Source organism: Chinchilla lanigera, unplaced genomic scaffold, assembly GCF_000276665.1.
Source record: "Chinchilla lanigera isolate Chin_1 unplaced genomic scaffold, ChiLan1.0 scaffold00001, whole genome shotgun sequence".
Taxonomy (NCBI): domain Eukaryota; kingdom Metazoa; phylum Chordata; class Mammalia; order Rodentia; family Chinchillidae; genus Chinchilla; species Chinchilla lanigera.
In genome coordinates, this window is record NW_004955402.1 from 56353848 (window position 1) to 56376150 (window position 22303).

Genomic DNA, 22303 nt, shown 5'->3' on the forward strand with positions numbered 1-22303 from the left:
TCGCACTTGCCAGGCAGGCACTGTGCCACTGAGCTAAATCCCCAGCCCCTATTTTAATATTTGAATTTTGAAATTACTTGGAATTTTGCACTTAATTTTCTAATGCTTTCCTTTTTTTTGTTGGCCACTGTTTTGTTTTTGTTTTTGTTTCTGTTTTTGTTTTTGATTGCTTTGGCTGTAAATTTTTAACATGTCAGAAAAGATATCTCATTGATAAGTCTTTCTAACATCTTTAAAAGTAAATATAACCTTTGCTATCATTTCGTGCTTCAAGAACATTTTTGACATAGCACGTCATAGAATCATCAGCTATTCCTACTTCTCTTTCTCAACGTGAATACTTAAATTGTCACTAAATGTTACTGACTCCAAATTTGTTCTATTGCTATGGTGTTACAGATTCTCAAATTAAAGCTTTTAGTTCTTATAGTCACATTTATCCCCAAAGAAAAACTAATGCCAACACGTAACTTGCTAAATTTATAAGGAAAAAGAAATAGAACCATTCATTTTATTTCTTACATATATTAATTACATTTTAACAGTGATTTTTCCTGTTGTTTTATTGTCTCTCTACTCAATCACCCACACTCTAATAAATTCTACTCTTGGAATAAAAGTCCCAAACAGTACTGAACTTAAAGCATTACTATATTTACCATTTCCTCTGAAGTTATGCATGAATCACTGGCATTTCTCACAAAGTCTTTAATCATCTGAAATAGATAGTTGCTTTGGTCTTAATGTCTCTCCTTCTAGTGACAGAACGACTCTCCAGATGAGATGCATCCACGTTAGAGACTCTTTTCATGTCTCGCGTCTCGCTCACCATACCTTCCTTATCACTGAAATCTGTCCATTCACTTATTCACTCATTGATTCATCTAACTATCCACTTAAATAGACTTCATCAAGTACCAGCAGCTGCTGTGTGCTGAGGAGGCACTGGAAATTTAAAGATGTAAGCCAAAGATCCTTTCTTTTAAGAATCTTCATGTCAATAGTGAGAAAGCATATTTCATTGTAATGCACTTCCCAAGGGCATAATGGAGCCATGGCTGAGTGCACATAAGAGCACAGCTCGTCCATCTGAGGACACAGTTAGGGCTCTATGGGAAGCGTCACTGAGGTGCAGGTTCTTTGCCCTGGTGAGCAATGCTCCATTTCCTGAGGAGTGGACAATATTCCTTACACACCACAGCAGTCACTAAGTTAGGCATAGGCATTTATTTTTCCAAACACACTATATGATCCTCAAGACTAGATGCTCCATCTCAGTAATTTTCATCTTCATCATCATGTAGAACAGTGTCTGAATCAATAAGTGCTTAATAACTTCCTGTTGTCATAAACAATCTACGAGACAATGAGCCAGAGGTTTAGATGTGATCTGATGTGACCAAAGGGAATGAATGTCAGTAACTTGGCAACATCTGTGGGCAGCAAAATCTGTAATCATGTGTGTTGAATGCTGCCCTCATGAGAAACCTAAAGCTTTGAGAGATGAAGTAAATTTCTGCCGCCCAAGGTCCCATAATCACCAAGTCTCTGAGCCAGAATTTGAACTCAGTCTGGTATTATAGTCCATGCTCAATATTTCATGAAACCATGAGCTTTACATGTATAATTGCATACTTAGACAGCTATGAAAAAGTGAAACCTATAAATAGAAACTACAGCAATGATTGGTCACATTGTCAACATCATCTGAAAGGAACCGAGTACCATTCAGTATTTTTAAGATAACAACTAAAGTAAATTTTTCTAGTTGACTACAAGTTGTTAACTATGGCCTCAAATGATTAGTGATTCTTTTTCCTGATGAAGTAATAAAACTTAAGTTAAAATAACTGTAAGGAACGTGGTACTTCACGTTGAGGAACATGGCACTTCATGGGCATGAAGGAAATTTTACCCACAGATAACCATAAAAACATACCCAACCACATTTTTATAACCATTTTATTTTACCAGAAAGTTGGGGTTTGGGGCATGTTGTTTTGTGATCTAGAATAAAATCTATTAAAATAAAAACTATTTTTACTTCAAGTTAGACAGTAAAAAAGTCTTGCACAATGAATGTAAAGGTCAGCGTTGGCATTTAGAACAGAAAACTAAATAGCTAGCTTATTCATATAATTGCTACTTTTCCCCTTTGTTGAGGGCTCAGAAATATTCACATGTAAATGGTATCTGAATTTTATTCTAGAAAATGTAGAAGCAGACCAGAAAGAAAGAAGTGCTGGCACAGTCAAGAGATGTGATGTAGATTCAAAGCCTAGAACAGAAGCAAGTAGGAGTTGAGGGAGAGGCCTGGTTAGGAGGTGGCAGGCAGAAAGGTATACAGCCCCTCCTGAGGGGCTCAAGAGGATAAGTGTGGAAGGCACAGGATGGAGAAGACATCAAAGGTACAACATAGCTGTAAACAGAAAACAATCATACAGCTTTATTAATTAAATAATCCTTTGCTTTCATGTAAAATTGAGGTATAAATATTACTTGAAAATGATAATGAAAAAAAATCAATGTTCAGATGCAAAAAAGCTAGAATAATTTTCCCAAGAATTAACCAATTATTTTTCAACTGCAGATCTCTGTGATGCCAATTCATCCTTATGCTCAGTGAACCTCTTTCAGGTGGTACCAGTCATTGTCATGGCAACTCTCATCTGTGCTTTCTGACTTCATCATTCCCGTCACTGACCATTCTACAAATACTATGTGTGTGCTTGCCAAATTTGTCAGATAAAAAAAATAATTCTTTTACTGACAAGCATGACAGAGTTCTGGTGTTTTATGGTAGTACTGATTTCTGTATCATACCTATTAAACTTTCCCTCTGAATCACTTACAGAAATTCCTTGGGGCTTTGAAGTATAGCTTTCTGAAGAAAAGCTCCCAGGGAATAGAACACTTCTGATTTTGGTATGACCAATGGAGAACAGAGCAGAAGTGACATATTTATGACTCATATGTCCTCTTACTTTAAAAAGTCAACTATAGTTCTTTTGTGGGCACATGCCCTGCTGATTGTGAATAGTCATACTATATTATAATTACTCTGTACTTCCTGGGGTATTCTAGTTGAACTGCAGTGTCTAAATGTAGCTGGAAAGAGAAAATGCCATACGGACACACTGAAACAGAATTTCAAGCAAGTCAGCATAGCTGTGGAACAGTGGGAAGCTAGCCAACTGAGCAAGCAGGAATAGACAGCATAGCTCTTATGAAGCAAATGAATCAGGCAGCTATGCCACAAAGAGGCAGCGACTTCAAAAGCACCAGATTCTACCAATAGTTATTAGTTCCACAAACAAAAATACCCCCATCCCATGCATATTTTTACAAAGGACTGCAAATTGTTTTGTTGCAGTTTCAGCCATACTTATGCATAAAGATGGAATTCCAATAAAATCAAATGATGTAATAAACAAATACACACATACACATCTAGATACAGAATATTAATTTGTGTGTAGATGGGTTCAGCTGGGATGAGTGCCCAGCCTGAATTTGGGACAGGAGTATCTTTAAAGTGTGAGCTGACCAATCCATATTATTATGCTCTCTATTCCAGAGATGAGTTCTCATATCATTTGTTTACTTCCTATATCATGTCCCAGATGCTAATATATTTAAAAATTTTAGTTGCTTGCTATATGAGCTGTTTTTCTCTTTTCTTGTTCCTGCAACAAATTATCACAAGTTCTATGCTTCAAGAAACACAAATGCATTATCTCTTTGTTAGTCTTCTATCACTGACAACCATTTAGAGGAGGAAGTGTTCATTGTGGATTACAATTTTGGCTCACGGTTTCAGAGGTTTCAGTTCATGGTCAGCTGTTGCCCCTGCTGTGAGCCTGAGAGGACTCGGAACATCATGATGGAAGGGTATGGGGAACAACACAGCTGCTTCTCTAAGGGTGACCAGGAAGACAAGGGAGTGAAAACCAAAGTGAAAGAACCACAAAGGATGGGACCAGACACAAGATAAACTCCTTAAGGTCATGACTCCAAGGCCTGTGCCCTTGAACTAGGCCACATCTCTTAATAGACCATTTAAGCAATGAACTTATCAATCAATCATGATAATCAGTTATGATAATATCCCTGTCTTAAAGTGAGCTGATTAGCAATATTAATTCTATCCACAACAATGTTACTTTCTCTTTAATTGTGACATAACATATTCATAGGTTTCCAACTTTAGCATATGGTCATCTTTGTGAGTCTTCTTCCTACAGAGTTGAAGCTCAACCCACCAAGACACATATCCAGCACACACGGTAAATATGTTCAACCCTTCCAAAGCACCTGAAAGTTTCACACCATCAGCTCAGAGTCTAAATTTTATCAGCTCAAAAGTTTTACGCTTCAGTATCTGTGTCATCTAAATCAAGCCTGGGTGAGCTTTGGAATAGGACCCATTCTGACACAATTTTGCTTCACATCAGAACTTTCAAACTCATGACACATGACCTGTTCCAAAAACACAACAGTAGGGCAAGCATAGGATAGCACATATAAACATTCCTACCCCAAAATGAAAACAATGGAAAGAAAAGAAAGAAATCTATCATTCTGTAAGAATTTCGACAAATTCCTATTGACAAATTCCACATGGTTTGAGTGCCTGGGAATTACTTCTGTGGTTCTTAATTCTGCTTTCTAGGCTCTTGGCCCACACTCTGGGCTGGTAATGTATCTTCAAGGTTAGACTACCTTCTTCATGAAAGCTAGCCACATTTACATCTGAGTAATGTACACTATCTTATTTCTTTCCCATAGGAATTTGACAGTTGCAGTTATCTTCTTTCATTTTATCCTCTTTCTGTTTCCTTTAGTTTACGATGATAGCATTTTGGTGATATAACTTTCTCCAGACCATGTATGTCTCTTATGTACATCATGAGACTCACTACCTTAGCCATGTGTTTTGTTCACTGATCTTTCCTAGAAAATACTGCATCTACTTTTTGCTTCTGGTGAGATGACCATATTTTGAGTCATGCACTTACTCAGTTCAAAAAATCTTTTGTAACTCTGAATACTCTGGTCTTCTAAACTTTCTAGGACATTAGCGAAAGGTTGTCCTGCCTCCCAGTTCCTCCTTTTGCTCTCTGCTTGCTTCCTGTCCATCCTGTGGAGAACAGTCTCCTCTGTTATGCGGTTCTGTTTTGGCACCTGTCACTGTGGACTGGAAAGCAAAATTAAACCTATCCTCTTTTAATGTGTTAGTATTGAGTATTTTGTCCCAGCAAGAGTAAAGTGGCTAAGACAATCCCTAAATTAAATCAGTTGATAAGCATCCTTAATATAATCTGCGACTGTTTTGCTGTCTAACAACATAGACAAAGATTCTGGGCAGCAGGATGTGGGCATTTGAGGAGAGTATTTTATGTCTTCTACATATAAGTGCCAAAAAATTTTGAACATACTGCATAGAATCTAGAGTCTTTCAATCCTATACTTCCATAGTGTTAGCATAGATCAATAAATGTTTGTTGAATAAATGTAAGCAGTAAATGCAGACTAGTGGAAATCAAGTTATTCTGTGTACTTGCTGTAAAGATGCTTACATGAGTTATAGTTAGGTAGTTAAAAGGCAAATAAATTGTAAAATAGGAAAACATTTTTGGTTAAGACATTTAATTCAATTGTTTTCCTGATAATTTCTTGGTTTATTTTATACACAAGTTAATTAACAAGAAGCCTCAATTTATCTGCAAATTATTAGAAGATACATAAAGTAATAAAAGATGAGAGTATTTTTAAGCAAAATATACATAGCATTCATAATTTGGAAAGTATATTTCTTGAATATGCAAGGATCAGTTCAATGCTAATGAGAGGCTTCTGGGAGATTACAGCAAGAAGCCATGGAATTAGATGCACCCCAAAACCTGAGAGGATGTATGCATTATTGCAGTGGGAGTTTTTTGCTCAAGTTTTTTCAGTGATCCTCTTATGCAAATGATCTGTGCAAACAATGTAATTTCTTTTTAGGGCAACTTAAGTGAAGAGTGGATACTGGTTATTTAATGATGGGGCTGCAGGCAGAGGCAATCATATGATTGTTGAAGGCATGTTCTGTATTAGTCCCTAGGGGATCTACTTTGTAAATCACTGAGTTTTGTCATATCTACATGTAGCTCTGCTCCACAACAGCTGAATATGCCAGCTCTGAAGGTGTCCATCTCTCTCTTTCAATCTGGACTCTGGAGGGGTATGGGTGGATATTGAAGCCCTGGAGAAAGAGGTAGTGTGTGAGGTAACCAGAAGTAACAGGTGTCAGGGAAAAAAGCCAAATAGACATTCTGTTAGGGAGCAAGGAAATGGCTGGTAGATTTGTAGAAGGAAATCACAGCTTTCCCTTTCAGTATTCACATGTGAACCAAAAGTTTCAACTCATGAAGACACTGCACACACAAAAGGCCACGTCAGAAATAACAGAGATTAGGGAAGAACAGGAAATGAATCATGTATCTCAGGCTCACGTTGGCTGAGAAGGCAGAATTTTATAAGAGAGGTAGCGGGAGGTTGGAACAAATCATTGTCCCTTTGGTAATTGCAAGCTGTACGATATTTCTAACACTATGTGAAAGGTGGACATTAAATTCATATACGTTAGTGGTGAAATATGAGTGACACAGTATTATTGCTTAATTAAACTGTTTAAATATAACTGTAATAAAAGTCCTTGCAATACGTGATATAATTAAAGTTATAATCTCAACCCTTGGTAGAATGTGCACCAGCACGGTGTTACACAACCGATAACCAAGCAGCACTATAGCATCTGCACAGAGTTCATGAACCCAGGCAACAAACTCTCTAGATCTCTGGCTTCTTTATCTCTGAAGTTAAAGAACTGAATTAAATGAATTCCAAAGCCTCTTTCCAGTCTAAGGAAAAGCTCTATTATGTAATAGAAGGTATATGTGGGACCCTATGTGGTCCAAATCTAGATGTACCACACTCAAAACATGCAGTCTGGCAATTACCTACGAAATCAGTATAAGCACATCTAAATATTTTCTTGCACCTTTCCAGGAAACAAAATGAAGCAAGCACCTTTATAGTACAGAGAACTTTTCAGCAACTTTCCTATTCCTTTGCCATTGCATTCAATATTTTCTGCACAGATGGTAGCTAATCCTGGAAATTCTCTCCCACTTCCAGTTTTTCTCCTGAACACCCACACAGACTAAACAGCATCTCTCTCTCTCCCCTCTGTCCCCTCCTCTCCTCTCCTCTTTTCTCCTCTCCTCTCTCTCCCTTCTCTCTCTTCTCCTCTCCCATCCCATCTCCTCTCTTCTCTCCTGTCTTCTCCTCTCCTCTTCTCCTCTCCTCTCCTCTCCACTCCTCTCCCTTCCTTTCCTATATTCCCTCCCCTCCTCCTCCACCTTCTTCTTCCTTCTTCTTCTCCCTCTCCTTCTCCTCCACCTTCTTCCTTCTCCTTCTCCTTCTTCTTTTCTCTGTCTCTCTCTCCCTCCCTCTCCCTCCCTCTCCCTCTCCCTTCCTCTCCCTCCCTCTCCCTTGTCCTCTCCCTCTCCCACTCCCTCTCCCTATCCCTCTTTGTCTGTCTCTCTCTCCTAGTCCCTTTGCTTAAGCCCTCCACTATATGGATCTTAGCCAATCATGGGCTGGGTGAATGAAAGTAAGACAAAAACAAATCACCCACACATGAGTATCTTTGGTACCAACTGCACATTTATAGTTTCACTACTGCTCTGCTTCAAGATTTTAATTTCATTAAAAACGTAACTTAAGAGAAAAAATATTTCACTCCCTATATTTTCTACTTGACAACTTCTTGAAGCTGAAATGAGAATATTTTGGGGTCTGCAGGGTAAATATCAGCACTTAAAAAAAATACAGAGTCACCTATATTTATTCACTCTTTTATTTCTACATGAAAAACAAAGTAAAGTCCTTTTTTCAACCTTAGTCTTTAAAAGATCTATGCTTTCATATTTTAGGGAAAAATTCAAACTAATCTTTTGGAATTAAAAATATAAAGATATATTTTTCTTTTTTTCTCAGAACAGATATCAGGACATTAACTACCTAATTAAGAAAATTTAGAAACTTTCAAAATTGTTGAGTACACATACCTTCATATGTCTGGCACAAGGAGGAAAAACACCCCATTAAATAACTGAAATAAGATTAAATCCATTACAATGTTTCAAACAAACAGTACATTTCATCTACTATGCATAGAAATGCTCTAAAATGCTTTACTGAAACCGCACACTGCAGTTGACTCCTGGTGCCTTTGAAGTCAATGGGCGTGCAGTGGAGAAGGAGTGAGATTGCCAGGATGTCCCTAGAGGACTTTGAGCTATGCAGATGAAAGTTCCTATTTTAGCACAAAGTATCAAGATAATTCCAATGTATTTAACAGCTCTACTCATTTCAATGCCAATGTTTAACTTATCCTCACCTATTGGGTACTCTGAGACATAATCCTTACATTTCCCCAGTAGGATGTGTGTAACTTCATTTTATAAATATAGTACAGAAAAAAAAAATCATCCAATGTGGATGATTCTGTAAACTTTCCATTCTATTTCTGTAAATGGCAAAAAAATCTCTTCATTAGAAAGTGCAGTAAAAGGCTAACAAAAGATAGTTGTTGCTGAAGAGGTTGAGAAGCGTTCCTTCTCCAGGAACAGAGCTTCCTTGGGTGTTTCCTTGAGCCTGATTATAAGTCTCTGGGTCTTGACACTGGGATGGGAGGTAGAGCACACCCTGTGGGGTTCCACCTCAGACAATGCCTTCTCCTGGCAAAAACAATTGCAGGAAAAGACAGCTGCTTCTGGGAAAATGTTATTCACTCAAAAGGCATCCTTAGGTTGAACTAAAACAAAATATATGGACTATGGAGAAACAGTATTCCCTTTCTGAAAATCATCTCAAAATCATCAAGTATATTTTCCACCTTTAATTTTTAAATTTTTATTTACACAAATAATACCAAAAATATGGCACCTTAAAAAGCAAGTATTATTGGGTTTTAATGTTTACTACGTCCCCACCTGAATCCCTAAAAATCATCTTATTCCCTTCCTCACCATCTCCTGTCTATGATCTTAGTGTATATTATTCCAGTGTTTGTAAAATACTTTCTAACTAGTTGTTTTTCTATAATAGATTTGGTTTAAATATTTTTTAAAGAAAATATATCTCCTATGAGAAAATAATGTGGGTCTATTACAATGAGAACCTTTGTGTGTGTTGGACGGTCTTTACTGAGTTGTATGTGGGTTACTAGATTTACCATGCTGTGACTCTAACACTTCCACTGACTCTGCTCCTATCTCTCCTCTCGGCACCGTGACAGTGTGCGGTTAAGGTGACCTCACAGAAGAGAAAGAAGATTCATTCTTCCCATGTTGATCATTGGGGAGCTGCCCCCAGGGCTCTGCACTACTTGTTTTTGTTTTTCTTTTTGCCATACTGGGAGTTGAACCCAAGACCTCCACACTGAGCTACAACCCCAACTGTTTTTTATTCTGCAACAAAGTCTCATTGAATCACTAAATTGTCCAGTCTGAGCTTGAATTTACCATCTTCCTTCCTCATCCTCCCAGAGTCCTTGGAATGCAGATGTGCACTGACCTATCCATGTCTGCTGAAGACCCGGGTACAGTGGTGGAGAACCTACAGCAGGCACGCTGCATGGGACGCTTGGGTCACTGCAAGTTCTAAACACTTCGGTTCACCATCACTGCCCCAGAACACAAGCTAGCAGTTTTTCCCCACTCTCACAGTCCTTTGGAATCCAGTACTCTAATCCTATTAGACTGTAGACCTCAGCGATGACACAGTTTCCCCTGTCGGGAGAAACAGAAACACTGCCTTCCGGACTGTTTCTCTAGCTTCCTTCTTACCTTCCATTGCACAAGACCTCCAGTCGGCTGACTCCAGATATCCCTGGGAATTCAGAACCACACACACCAGGAATAGCAAGGGGTCAGGGATAGAGTGACTCTGCATTTTTTCCAGTACTGCGGATTGAACTCTGTGCCTTTGTACTGATCTACATTCTCAGCCCTTTCTTTATTTTATTTTGAGACAGAATCTCCTCAAGTTTCCCAGGCTGGACTTGAACTTGTGAACCTCCTGCCTCAGCCTCCAAGTGTGTTAGGATTTATAATCATGCACTACCATCACCAACTAATTTGTTTTGGTACCAGGAGTGGAACTCAGGACCTTACACTTGCCAGGCAGGCGCTGTGCCACTGAGCTACATCCCCGGAAAGTTTTGAAACTTGAAAAGAAAGTCAAACGCTTAAATATTACAAAATAGAAATAATCTGAGAGATAAGAATTGGCAAAATTATCATGCAAGGCAAAACAGAAAGGGGTGAGGGAGCCTGGAAATAGGAATGAATTTGTGGGCATCAGAGACCTAAAGCACCATTGGGAAAATTGAACCATACTACAGAGAGCACTCATCAAGAACCATGGCTCAATTCTGCTAAGCATGAATATTATAAAACTAAGTTGCAAAGTATGGGTTATACATTCTGGGTGCAATCTTCTTATCCTAATATAGCTGTACAAATATATTTACATGCCAGAAAAATTGAGGTACATGATTCTAAATTTTTTTAAATGTGCATATGTGCACATGTATATATATATATATATATACCTATGTATATAAAAGCTATATATATATATGCACACATTTGTATATGAATATATACATATATATGCATGTTTATCTTGTTTGCATTGCTGATGAGATTAATTCTTAAGAAATAGATGTACTGTCAATGTGTTACCATCAAGTTTCTGAGACTATCAGTTTAAAGTGCACATTTTAGACTGTGCTAAGCTCTACAAATAATAATGCCCACCTTTTCTTCCTGCTATTTCTTCCTTCAAATATTTTATGAATATCATCAGAAATAAGTATAACCCCCACTTAGAAATCTAGCAAAAGAAGTGATATGATGTATAAATGGCATCTCCAGCCCTCATGGAAGTTTCGCAGTTCTTCTTGTGGTCCTATTGTCACAGTACCAAAGCATCAGAGGAAGGAGGGTATAGTTTGAGAAAAAAAATCTAGAGCACTTGTCCACCATAAAACCTATATTAAGCCTCCTTTGGGGGCTGGGGCTTTACCTCAGTGGCACAGTGCCTGCCTGGCAAGTGCAAGGTCATGAGTTCGATTCCCGGTACTGGAAAAAAAAAAGCCTCCTTTGCTTTTGAAGACTGCATAATTAAGCTGAGCATGGCAGTGAAAATCTATGATTGTAAGTCTGAGCCCAGCCTGGGCAACTTAGTGACTTAGCAACACCTTTTCTCAAAATAAAATTAAAAAAACAAAATTAAAAATGGAGTACGATGTAGTCCAGAGCCCAGGCTCTGGGTTCAATCGTCAATGCAAAAAAAGATGAATGCATAATCAGTTAATTTTTAAGAAGAGCTACTCATAATTGAGGTCTTACAGGCACTCCAGAAACTCATAAATATGTATAGGTTGACTTTCTCAAAGAATTCTATGAGATGATCCACAGCACTTTTGTTTTAAAACTAAAAATATTGAAGGGTAGAACACTATGGATTGTGTCCAACATTTACAGCATACAAGTGAAAAACAAAACAAAATCAAAAATAAGTAAAGACAAACCACAAACCAAAACTGAGCATGGAAGCCACATCTGGCTTTAAAGTGAGTGGTCCTCCCACTGTCCTGCATCCAGCCCTCTGAGCTGGTGGGCAGGATTTCAATTTCAACGTGAGTTTACTGGGTTGACTGGTGACTTCAGCAATACTTTATACTGTGGCTCATTCACATGGTGTGAGGGACTCTTCCCCTCCCAACTCCCCAGGTCACCACATGGAGCATGCTTCCAAATAAACACTAAGCCATAATGACAGGAAGCCTACTGACCCCAGCTTCCTGAAATGCTGTCTGAATTGTCATGACTCCTGCCCACTTCCAATTCCAGTAATCACTGGTTTCCTCAGCACTGCTTCCTTAGGGAAGGGGTTGGAGGTTTTAACGCCATACGTGTCATCTTCTGTCCCCACGGAATTTTGCAGGTCTCTTTCTCATGGTCCTATTGTCTCACACACACCAAATTTAGCCTCCCCTGAAATGTTTCCTCAAATTTATAAGTACAATGAGTAGCCTTTGCCTATGCTCAATTCCTTCTGATTTCTTGGAATCATGTCCATGGGGTCCTGAATCAGTTTTCCTGGCAATAAAACCTCCTATTAGAGGTGAAGTTTGGTGACTCCAGTGAAATTAAGAACAAAGAATAATGCAGTGCCCAGGCCACAGAATGGCCACTGAAGCCCTCACATAGACCTGACTGCCACATTTATGTTATGTCAGGGATAACGCTGCTTGCGATTGATCCCACATATCCTATAAACCCACAGATGTAAATCTTAGACATTATCTTCACGATCTCTAAGCCTCTTAGGGAAATAAAACTTTAGGTCCACAGTCTATCCAAAATTATCAGTTACAGAAAAATATATACTTTATAATTTACAACTCTAGCGCTAATAATCTGACAGATATTATAATATGAACCTCTGTGCCTTTTTGGACACACCAAATTAGTTTCCCCTGTGAAATACTTATGATACACATGACTGATACAGTATCAGCAAAGAATAATGAAAGCCACAATCCCATAGAAATATTACAAAACATTTCTAATGCATCAACTGAAGTACATGATACAGTTAATATCTCATTTATTTAACATATGCCATGATATAACGAAAGTCATTATGAATCTCATAATTATATTGAAAATTGCACTTCTTTGTGTAACAAACCCATGCTCAGATTTTATCTCTATAACAAGGACTAGAAACTGCAATAAATTTTATATGTATGACAAAGTCTCTCATTACTTACTATAACCTAAGTGTAACAACATCTATAAATGGAGAAAAATCTAATCATGTTTACATAATATACTGTATATACTTTGAATTGTTTTCTATCTTAAAATGTGTTTTCAAATTTATCAAATCTCAATGAATGTGTAGTTCTCTTGCAGTTCAAAATATGATAAACAATTTTTACTGTAATTAATGACAACTTTGAGTGTAGGGTTATACTGTAGGTTGAACACAGGGCTTTCACACTGAGCTTCATATCTAACCTTTTATTGTTTCTTATTTTGACATATGATCTTACTAAGTTGCTAGGTTAGACTAGAACTTGTACTCCTCCTGACGCAGCATCCTAAAATTCTGGGTTTTATGCATGTCCCACCACACCTAGCTTAATGATAACCTTTAGTAAAGCAAGTCAGTCAGTATCAAAGACCCCGATTTTAATGTTAACAAGTTAAAAAGAAATTTGACATAGACTATATAATCTTATAATTGTACTTCCTTCCAAATGGGTATTTGTCTGCCACAGGTGTCCCTCTCCTTTCATTAAAATTCTATGAATTTACATTTCCAAAAAGAAATTAGACTACATTATCATAGGATCTATTTGCTTTAAAAATGAAAATTTTCAGAACAAATGATCTTTTTATTCAAGTTCTACAAAGATCATTTTAATGAATCTTTTTATGATACAATTGCCTTTTCAAGTTTATTGCTATCCTATCTCCAACAAGACTTTTTATGATGGGGTGTATCAAATTACACACTTCATTATAATAGAAGTCCATTTATTAATTGCCTTGTGATGACCATTTAGACTTCTGAGTCACTATGTTTTATCTGTAATGGAGGTTAAGTTTTGAGGAGAAATTCTTTTCTTTTCAAAATTTATGTATTGTAAAGAGAAACACTGCAGTTGCTTATTTAAGCAGATCAGGAAAATTCTTTTTAAAAATAATGATGTTTGATAAATGTTTTATCCTATGAAGATAGAACACTAAGAAAGAAAAAGACACAGATAAAGAAAAAAATTGAAACATGGCCTTACTCACCAGGTGTGAAGTTGTAACGAGCTGAAAATCCCATAGACTCCAATTCTCCATCAGCAAAAAATTTAATCCACAGAAATCGTCCGCTGGATTTTATAACAGGTGGGTTTTGTTGCCCACAAAAACGCCCAATTATTGGAGAAAAGCCAAAAGGTCCATCTCGAACTTCAATGTGATCAAATTTGCACTCCCAAGATGGTTCAATAGAGTATTTTTCATCAAAGTAAAGTTCAATACACTGTCTTGGGGCGGCTGTGAAAAAGAAAGATTACATTTTGAAGGCCATTTCTTTAATATTTAGATGAACTTTTAAAATTCTTTTTCAGGTTTTATCTGTACACTTTTCTGAAACTCTGAAGATGCCACACAAAGAAATACAATAAATGGAGATGATACTTATCATCCTTGCCGCTTAATGTTTGAAAGAATGTTTTCACAAAAATGCAAAGGGGATTGTGTCCTTAAAATTGATAAAGTAGTACAAAAATATTCTGGTAGAAGCGACAACAAAATTAACATATCACAGTATTTTTGCAAAAGGCTGCTAAACAGAGCTTTAAAAGGTAGAGTGTATGCTGAAATACTCAGGTATAAGGTCAGAAACCACTTGAGAATTGTTCAGCATAGAGTTACATAATCATTCAAGTAGCTCCTGTCAGGAGTCCTGATAAGATCCCAATAAGGACATCAAAAGTAGTTTTTCTAGAACACAAATCTAATCTCTCACACTCAGTTTATTCTTCTGGGTCTATCAGCTGCAGGACAATGATCAACACCCTTGACCTCTAAGAGCCTTACTGACATCCTGATTTCAGGATTCTGTCACCTCACAGGGTGAGACCACTTCAACATGCCATGTTTTCATAGACAGTACATCCTTCCTTTCAGACTGGTATGTATTTTTCTCACTTTCTTCCATATCTGCATACACATAATTTAACTCCTTTTTATTTAAGAAGATCTTGTGTAAGGGAAAGGCCTCTCCACATCTGCTTGTGACAGGCAAAACCCATACTTATTTTTTTTTTTTCTCAGCACAGTATTTGTGACTGAGGATCCCACAATCTTTTCGAGTGAATTATATGAACTTGTCTTTACAAATGTTTTTATAGCTCTCTAAAAACTCATGGAAGAGCTGTATGGGCTCACAGGCCATAGAAACCACCATTTGACCACCTCATCTTATGTTCTCCCATTCTACCATTGTTATAAGTCCAAAATAGATAAAACTCTGTGATATTCAGCCAAGATCTTCCAGAAGAGCTGTAATATTTGTGGAAATATCAGTGCATGCTTGTTTATCCAGGTTGCTCCCAGCTGTTGCTCTGAGACACTGGAATGCTTCCCTGCTCTTTGGCCCTCCTCAGGGACTAAACTCCTTCAAAGCCTTGCAACTTCAGCCTTGGCACAGCACAGCCTGCTGTGGATGCGGTCGGCAGCCATTCTGATGGTTTCTGTCCATGATCTTCTAGTTCTCAAATGCGTATTAAATATCATCCTTGATGACCTAAAAGTTCAATCATTCTGTGCATGGATGTCAAACGTTTATATAGCATTGAAATATATGAAGACTTGGGAATCAGAAACTTATAGAATAAAATATAATCCTATTGCTTTTCAGGCATAAAATTAAAAATCAATCAGTAAAATGTCAGTTTGTGTTGAAAGATTATTTTATGAAGTATTTTCAACCGCCACCAATATTTCTTATTCATTGGGCATTGAAAAGAGACATTTATAATACTTAAAAGAAAAATTAGGTGTAATTTTATCTAACATTAATGTATATAAACTAATGCATATTACAAAGGTCAGCACACATAGAATCCAAAATAGTGAGAGATTTGAGAAAGTTTCTACTAAATACTTGAAGTCCAGAAATTTGAACATATCCTATGGAATCGCCTAGAAAACCAAGTATTAATCTAAAAGAAGCAAATGCTAAAGCAAGTGAACATGTTTTGGATTTAGCATTAAATATGCCATTTTCATGCATTTCTAGCCCAAAGAATATGTCTGCTTATTCATCTTCTTTGATAAGCCCTACAGTAAATCTCTTGGAGAAATAAACTATTTACGAATGTGGGGTAATTCTTTTAGAAGTGTAGAAGTTATGGTTAGGAAAAGGTAGGGAACAAAGACAGTTCCATGCTAATGAACTTAGATATTTGCCTATAGGCTCTAGTTTCTCCTATTAGCAAATATATGCCCATCTCACACCAGTTCATTTACTCTTACCTTCATTTTAATTGTCACTTAAGTCCTGTCCCACATGCATAAACAAACCACTCAGTGCCCCTTTGACAAAGTGCTAGCACTATGACTTTTGGTAGGACACCTTATATGTAAACAGTCCGTTTTTCTCTGGTCTGGAATGTTAAAGTTGACTACATACACAGAGTTATGAAAAGTCTACTAGCTGCATTTTAGGAGGTAGTAAATTAATTTTTAAAAAATAACTATGCCATATAATTCTTTTTGTAAATTTAAGCGGTGCATGATGGTGGCACAAATAAACTATTGAAGTATTCTAGCTTCAATTCCTTTCATTTGTGTTTTCTCCACATTCAAAGCATTCCATTCACAGCTACCTCAAACATTAACTTTTTCCCTGAGCTGCCTGGGTTTCAAAACAAAACAAGCCTGAGGTTCTTTTATGAAAATCCTCAACCCATTTGTGAATCCTTGGACATGTTCTACACTATAGGCACGCTCAACTCTCACTTGAATTGTGTACATTTATATAGTTTACTTCCTCCAATTTTAGGGCATTTTAAGACCACCAAAAGTTCATGACAGTCCACATGTTTCTTATGTGACTGAGATTCGACCTGTACACTTTGTCACAGCCAGCCTAACCCCAAGAGATTTGTCCCTTTTTGTCATTTCTTTTATATTTACTTTTTCTTCTACAGGACAGGCTACCTGTTTTAAAGCCAAAGATGTACAATTTGCCTCATTATTAAAAAAAGACAAGACAAAGGAATGTACTGCCTGTCAAGCATGAGTCCCACTGTTCACGAATACCACCCACTGCCCTTACTTTTTCCACTGGGACCTGCTGCCATTCCCAGTGGATCGATGAAAGTTTATCTTAAAATCACTCGTATTCCATCACTTTATGAGAGGTCTCCATGAATACCAAAACTGAACACAATGTTCTACTTTAAGCCTTCTTTTCTTTTTCTACCTATGTTTCTTCTCTGGTGTGGCATTTCCATTTAGTAAGCAGCCAGCAAAAATCCATTATGATAGTCCTGGGATTCTCTATTCTCTCTCCCATCATCCCATATCCCACATTCTAAATATTTCACATTGCTGCACATTGTATCATCAACACTGCTTCTTTAGTTCAGGATTTTACTATGATTTCCTTGGACTTTGGCAAAGGTTTCTTACTTCATGTCCTTTCCCTTCATTACTTCCTCAAAAACCTAACCTTACTATTTTTCTACGTAAATAATTTCAGTGGCACCCCATTGCCTACTACTTAGAGTCCATGATGTGACAGATGGAATAACAAATTCTCCTTCATCTGAAACCACGTACCCCTGTGCTGTTTCTCTTTCCACTAATGAAGGGGCTGTTGGAGTCTTTATGCAACCTTTCATATCTCTGACCTTTTATATAGAAGATGATTACTTCCTGAATTTTCTTCAAAACTGAAACCTAACATCTCTTCCTCAGTCTTCAATTTAGTCTTTCCAATGTAACCATTTTGGGCTACTTCTGAGGTCCCTTTATATTGTTTGCTGAAAGGGGCATAGTCCCCAGGCCATATCATAAGTACTGTAGGTATGCAGTCTGTTTTGTTCAAGGCTCTCTAAACTGTACATAGAAGAGTAGCTGCTCAATATGAGTTAAATAAATGTATAAAATGTTTCAAAAAGGGTACAAGGTCAGGAGTGCTGCTTCACACCTGTAATCTTAGCACTCTGGGAAGCTGAGGCACAAGGATTGCAAGTTTGAATCCAGCCTGGGCAACTTAAAATAGACCTTGTCTTAAAATAAAAACTAAAAAAAGGGGCTAGTGATGTAGCTCAGTGCAAAGCCCCTAGGTTCTATCCTTAGTATCCCCCCAAAACCAAGTGTAAAATCAAGAGTAATGGTAAAAGGAGGTTCTATTTATTTCACTTTAGCTTTGTCCTTGATATAACTACAAATCCATGAGAATTTGTACATAATATTAAATTAAAATGTTATCAATACTTTTAGTTACAAGTGCCAATAACAATGAAAATATAATTTATTTTTAAATTAATCTCTAAAGTAAAAAAAAATCTATTGATTTTATTCTTTTATGGTAATTTAGGGTTTTAAAATATTGCGGTTTTAAAACACAAACTATGTCACGTGAATTTAAGCAAGGTATTAACCTTCTTGTGTCTCAGTTCCCTAATAAGTAAAATAGGACCAACAAAAGTAACTATTTGCTATGATTAAAGTTTTTAATACATGGTCTTATAACATTTGTAACACACGTTAATTGTGATATATAGATAGACAGGTAATATTAACTTGATAAAAAATTAATTTCAGTGCAGGACCTTCATTATTTCAATTTCCTTCTCATCAATAAAGCTACAGAAACCAAGTTTTCTTTTCTTTTTTCTTTAATATCAGAGTTTATCTGTTTTCCTTCTTGTAGTTTGATGTGTCTTTGCTAAAAGTTCTACTATAAGTATGACAAGTGGAGAGGAAATATTCTTGTCTTAAAAATTGCAATGAGAAAAAGAACCATTTCTCAATTGAAATTCTTAAAATCAGTTGAACAAAAACTCAGTCTCTTATGAAAGTTCTCTCCAATGAACTTGTCCCTGGTTTTTAAGTGGATATCAAGCACGCATAGCTTTATCATTAAGGTAGCTTTTTCTGTGTATGTATGGGGGAAAGGTTGTAAATTACAGGCTATTTAAAACTAACGCAAAATATTGAAAGTTTCCAACACTGCTAAAAATGTTCACATTTATTAAAAAGCTGTAATTAGCAGAGGTGTTTCAGGGGAAGAAATTATGAATGTTTTGAGAAATGAGTTGTATTTTTTAGCAATATTTATACTTCAAGTTAAAAAATGTTAAAAGAAACTATCATATATTAGAACTTTGACTTTAATATACGATAATTTCCTTTTTAGTAAAAGAGATGGTAGGTAACCTTCATTGAGATTAATATTCATAAAACATTGATTATCAGTTCTTCTCTGGCATTACTGGTTTTCATGCTTTAATAACATTAAAGAAAAATAACATGTATAGATTATGCTAGTCATTGTTAAACTACTAAAAATATTACTTTTTCATACTGTTACACCTTAGGTAATAACCATTCCATTACTTTAGAACTGTAAATCAACAGCTACAAAATAATCCCTTAAAATGTTGACTTGATTTTATTTCCCAAAATGCTTGTTTATAAGCCATTACTAATAATTTCAGTGATTAGCCTGATTTCAGGTTTTACAATTATTTGCTCCCCTCAGAGATATTTGCGATCGCTACCTTCTTTATAACGTCTATGTGCATAGTGTTCATTCTCGGCATGGAGATAAACGGGCTTTGGCCTGTGTCCCTATCTGACACTCTTCCCCTGCTTACCTTCTATGATGTAGATGCACTCTCGGTCAGGCGGGTACTTGCTAGGATAGTTGGGAGAGGTGAAGATTCCTCCATCTGCATGTTTTGTCCAAGTTCCACACTGCACTGATTTCTGTGTTTCTGATGTAGTTTGCTTCTCTGTAAAATATAAATAAATAAGTGAATTTTAAAAGAATCATCTAATTTTCTATAACACTAAAAATAGAGAGGACATTCTTATAATATCCATTAGTAAATTAATTTTGAAATGCTCTGTTAGTCAAAACCAATCAATTATACACACTATAAAATGTTCAGACATTCTGGAACATTAAGAGTATGGGAATACAGGCAAATGTAAGATAATTAGAAGTCTTCCACCAGCATTTTTCCAAAGAAACACACCTGTTCCTTTCTTGGTTGCCCCAGAGAAATGGAGGATGATTATACTTGCTACAACTGAAATAGAAAAGAAAAATTAGAAAGAGATAATATGCACTGAAAGGACCAAATCTTATAAAAGCATAATAAGATTTAAGGATATAAATGATACCAAAGCAGATTAACGTCAGATTGTTAACTGTTACAAGTTTACTCAGAACTTGCAAAAATAATTCAAAATGTACAAGAGAAAACTTGAGGAGTCCTGTAAGGAAGAAGTGCATGTATACAGCAAGTGAGATCCAAACTCCTAAGGTAAATGCAGACCTCAAAACCAAAAGTACCATTATTCTATTCTACTAATATCTCATAGCTTACACTGGGATTGCAAGACCTGTGCTGTTATTAGACTGCCCTTCCTGGAAAGGCTTTGCCAGCATCTCTAAAGGAAAAGAGAGGGGCATCAGGTAACAGGAGGAAAAGGAAAAACAAACAATGAGAAAGAAATCCATGATTGATCTCAACATGCTGCCAATGCGCTTGTATTTTAGAAAAATAAACAGGCAAATCCTGTAGGGTGCTGGGGAGAAAGAACCAGAGAAAAACAGATTAGTGTGGATCGGAGGCATTAAGCAGCAGTATAAAAACTTGCTTACAAACATGTCCTGAGCTACCCTGCTCTCAGCACTTCCAGGCTGTGAAATTAATCTTTTCTAACTTTGATTCAGTGTTTAGTACTATCCAGAAACAGATGATTATTTCAAGAGAAGTCGTTTCTAGAAGCATTTTACTGAGTCAGTTATTCAGGATCAGAGACTGATCTGTAATTTCCCAGTAAATCTGAAATACCATTGTAACTTGAACTTCTTTTTATTTCTCTATACTCTTGATTTACCTCACAATGGTATAAACCCAAAACTAGCCAAGTAGTTAAGTCATGTAATATTCAGAATTCATAATTTTCCTCTTCTATCTTGCTTTTTTATTTATTTTGCAGCCAATTATATAAAAGGGCTATGTTCTGATAGTTCCACTTAACTGAGAGGAGGGGGGTATATTTCATGATCATTTCAATATTTCAACCAAGGCTTAGTCTAACAGCTTATAAATTTATGCCCAAATATTATTTCAGGGAAATTTTCTGGCCTGTGATATTAATATGTATTCTAGCCAGACCATCTACTTCTTAGATTTAAAAATCTGGTTACTGTTATTGTATTTATGTGTGTCTCTGTGTCAAAGCAGCAATCAGTAGAGAAAACATCACCTTACCTTGCCAGAGTTCTACACACAGAGACTCAGACATTCACAGAGGCACGAATCCACTAGCGTCAGAGTGCACATTTGTTTACTCTGCTCTCCCTGTTTTGATGGAATCGTGCTATGTAAGGTGTATTGTGTTTAACTCTTCAGCAAAGCAGATCTCAACTGCGTGCACAGAATTAGGACACTAATCCTTGCTTGTAAATGTGATTTCCACCACACATTTTCTCCCACTCCCTTGTCCTGACTGACTTTTGGTGCTGTTTTCTTCCACTACCTGCCCGCCTTCCACCGCACTCTGTGCCACACACCCTGAAGCAGGCAGTCACAATTCCAGGTCTAGCAGGCATGGGAAAGTGGAGACTGCCACTTGCTCTTTAGAAGCCCTGGGCTCAGGTGTGACTTCTTCTATCCGCAAGACTGAGTGTGGGCCCCCAAGATCTGCAAATCCATGCAAAAGGCGGATTTATCTTTGTCCCACCAAGTATCCACCCTGTTCCCTCTGTTTCCACCTGCGCCTTCCCTCCGGCCGCAGACTGCCCGCACGTGCACCGTCCTCTCCACTCAGAGCTCTCTGCCTACACAGAGACTGTTTTCCCCGGCTGGCTCTGAGGTCGAGCGACGTCTCGCTGCGCGCCGCCCCCACGCCTGGCTCTGAGATGCTGCAATACAGAAAGTTTACATCGCCCCAGACTCGCGGGGACTGCGGGGTCCGCTGGAGCGCGCGCCGGGCTTCTCCCCTGCGCGTTTGGGGAGGTCGGGGCCCGGCACCCTGAGAGCGGCGCGGCGCGCGGGCGGGAAAGGTACTCACTGTGAAACAGACTGCGTCCATGGATCATGTCTGTGCGTTACGCCAGAGGCTCCGAGCTCCACTAATTCCATTTAGAGAAGGGAAGACTTCAGTGGTGGGGAGCGGATGGAGGAGTCCAGAGGTTTTAAATATGCAAACCAAGAACAAAATACAGGGGGGAAAGCGACAGAGAGACGGGAGAGAGAGAGATCCGAACCCACACAGCAGCCAGATCCGAATTAGTCCGTCCTCCGCCCCTGGCTCGCGCTCGCTCACTGCCGCGCAGCCAGCATCCCCGCCGCGACGCGCGCATCACACACGGCGCCGACCGCCACCGCCGCCGGCCGCAGCCTCTCCGCGGGCTT

General features: G+C 37.7%; 1 protein-coding gene across 5 annotated transcripts in view; it reads right to left on the reverse strand.

Annotated features, from left to right (window-relative positions):
* Neto1 (neuropilin (NRP) and tolloid (TLL)-like 1) overlaps positions 1-22258 on the reverse strand; it is a 113969-nt gene extending 91711 nt beyond the window's left edge. For all 5 annotated transcript variants that reach the window (XM_013511373.1, XM_005373064.2, XM_005373063.2 and 2 more), the window contains exons 1-4: positions 21960-22258; positions 19910-19963; positions 19526-19663; positions 13935-14183 (exon numbers count right to left, since the gene is read on the reverse strand). In XM_013511373.1, coding sequence (XP_013366827.1) covers positions 13935-14183; positions 19526-19663; positions 19910-19963; positions 21960-21987 — 469 coding nt within the window. In that variant the 5' untranslated portion in view covers positions 21988-22258. The remainder of the gene's footprint in view (positions 1-13934; positions 14184-19525; positions 19664-19909; positions 19964-21959) is intronic.
* Between the last annotated feature and the right edge of the window lie 45 nt (positions 22259-22303).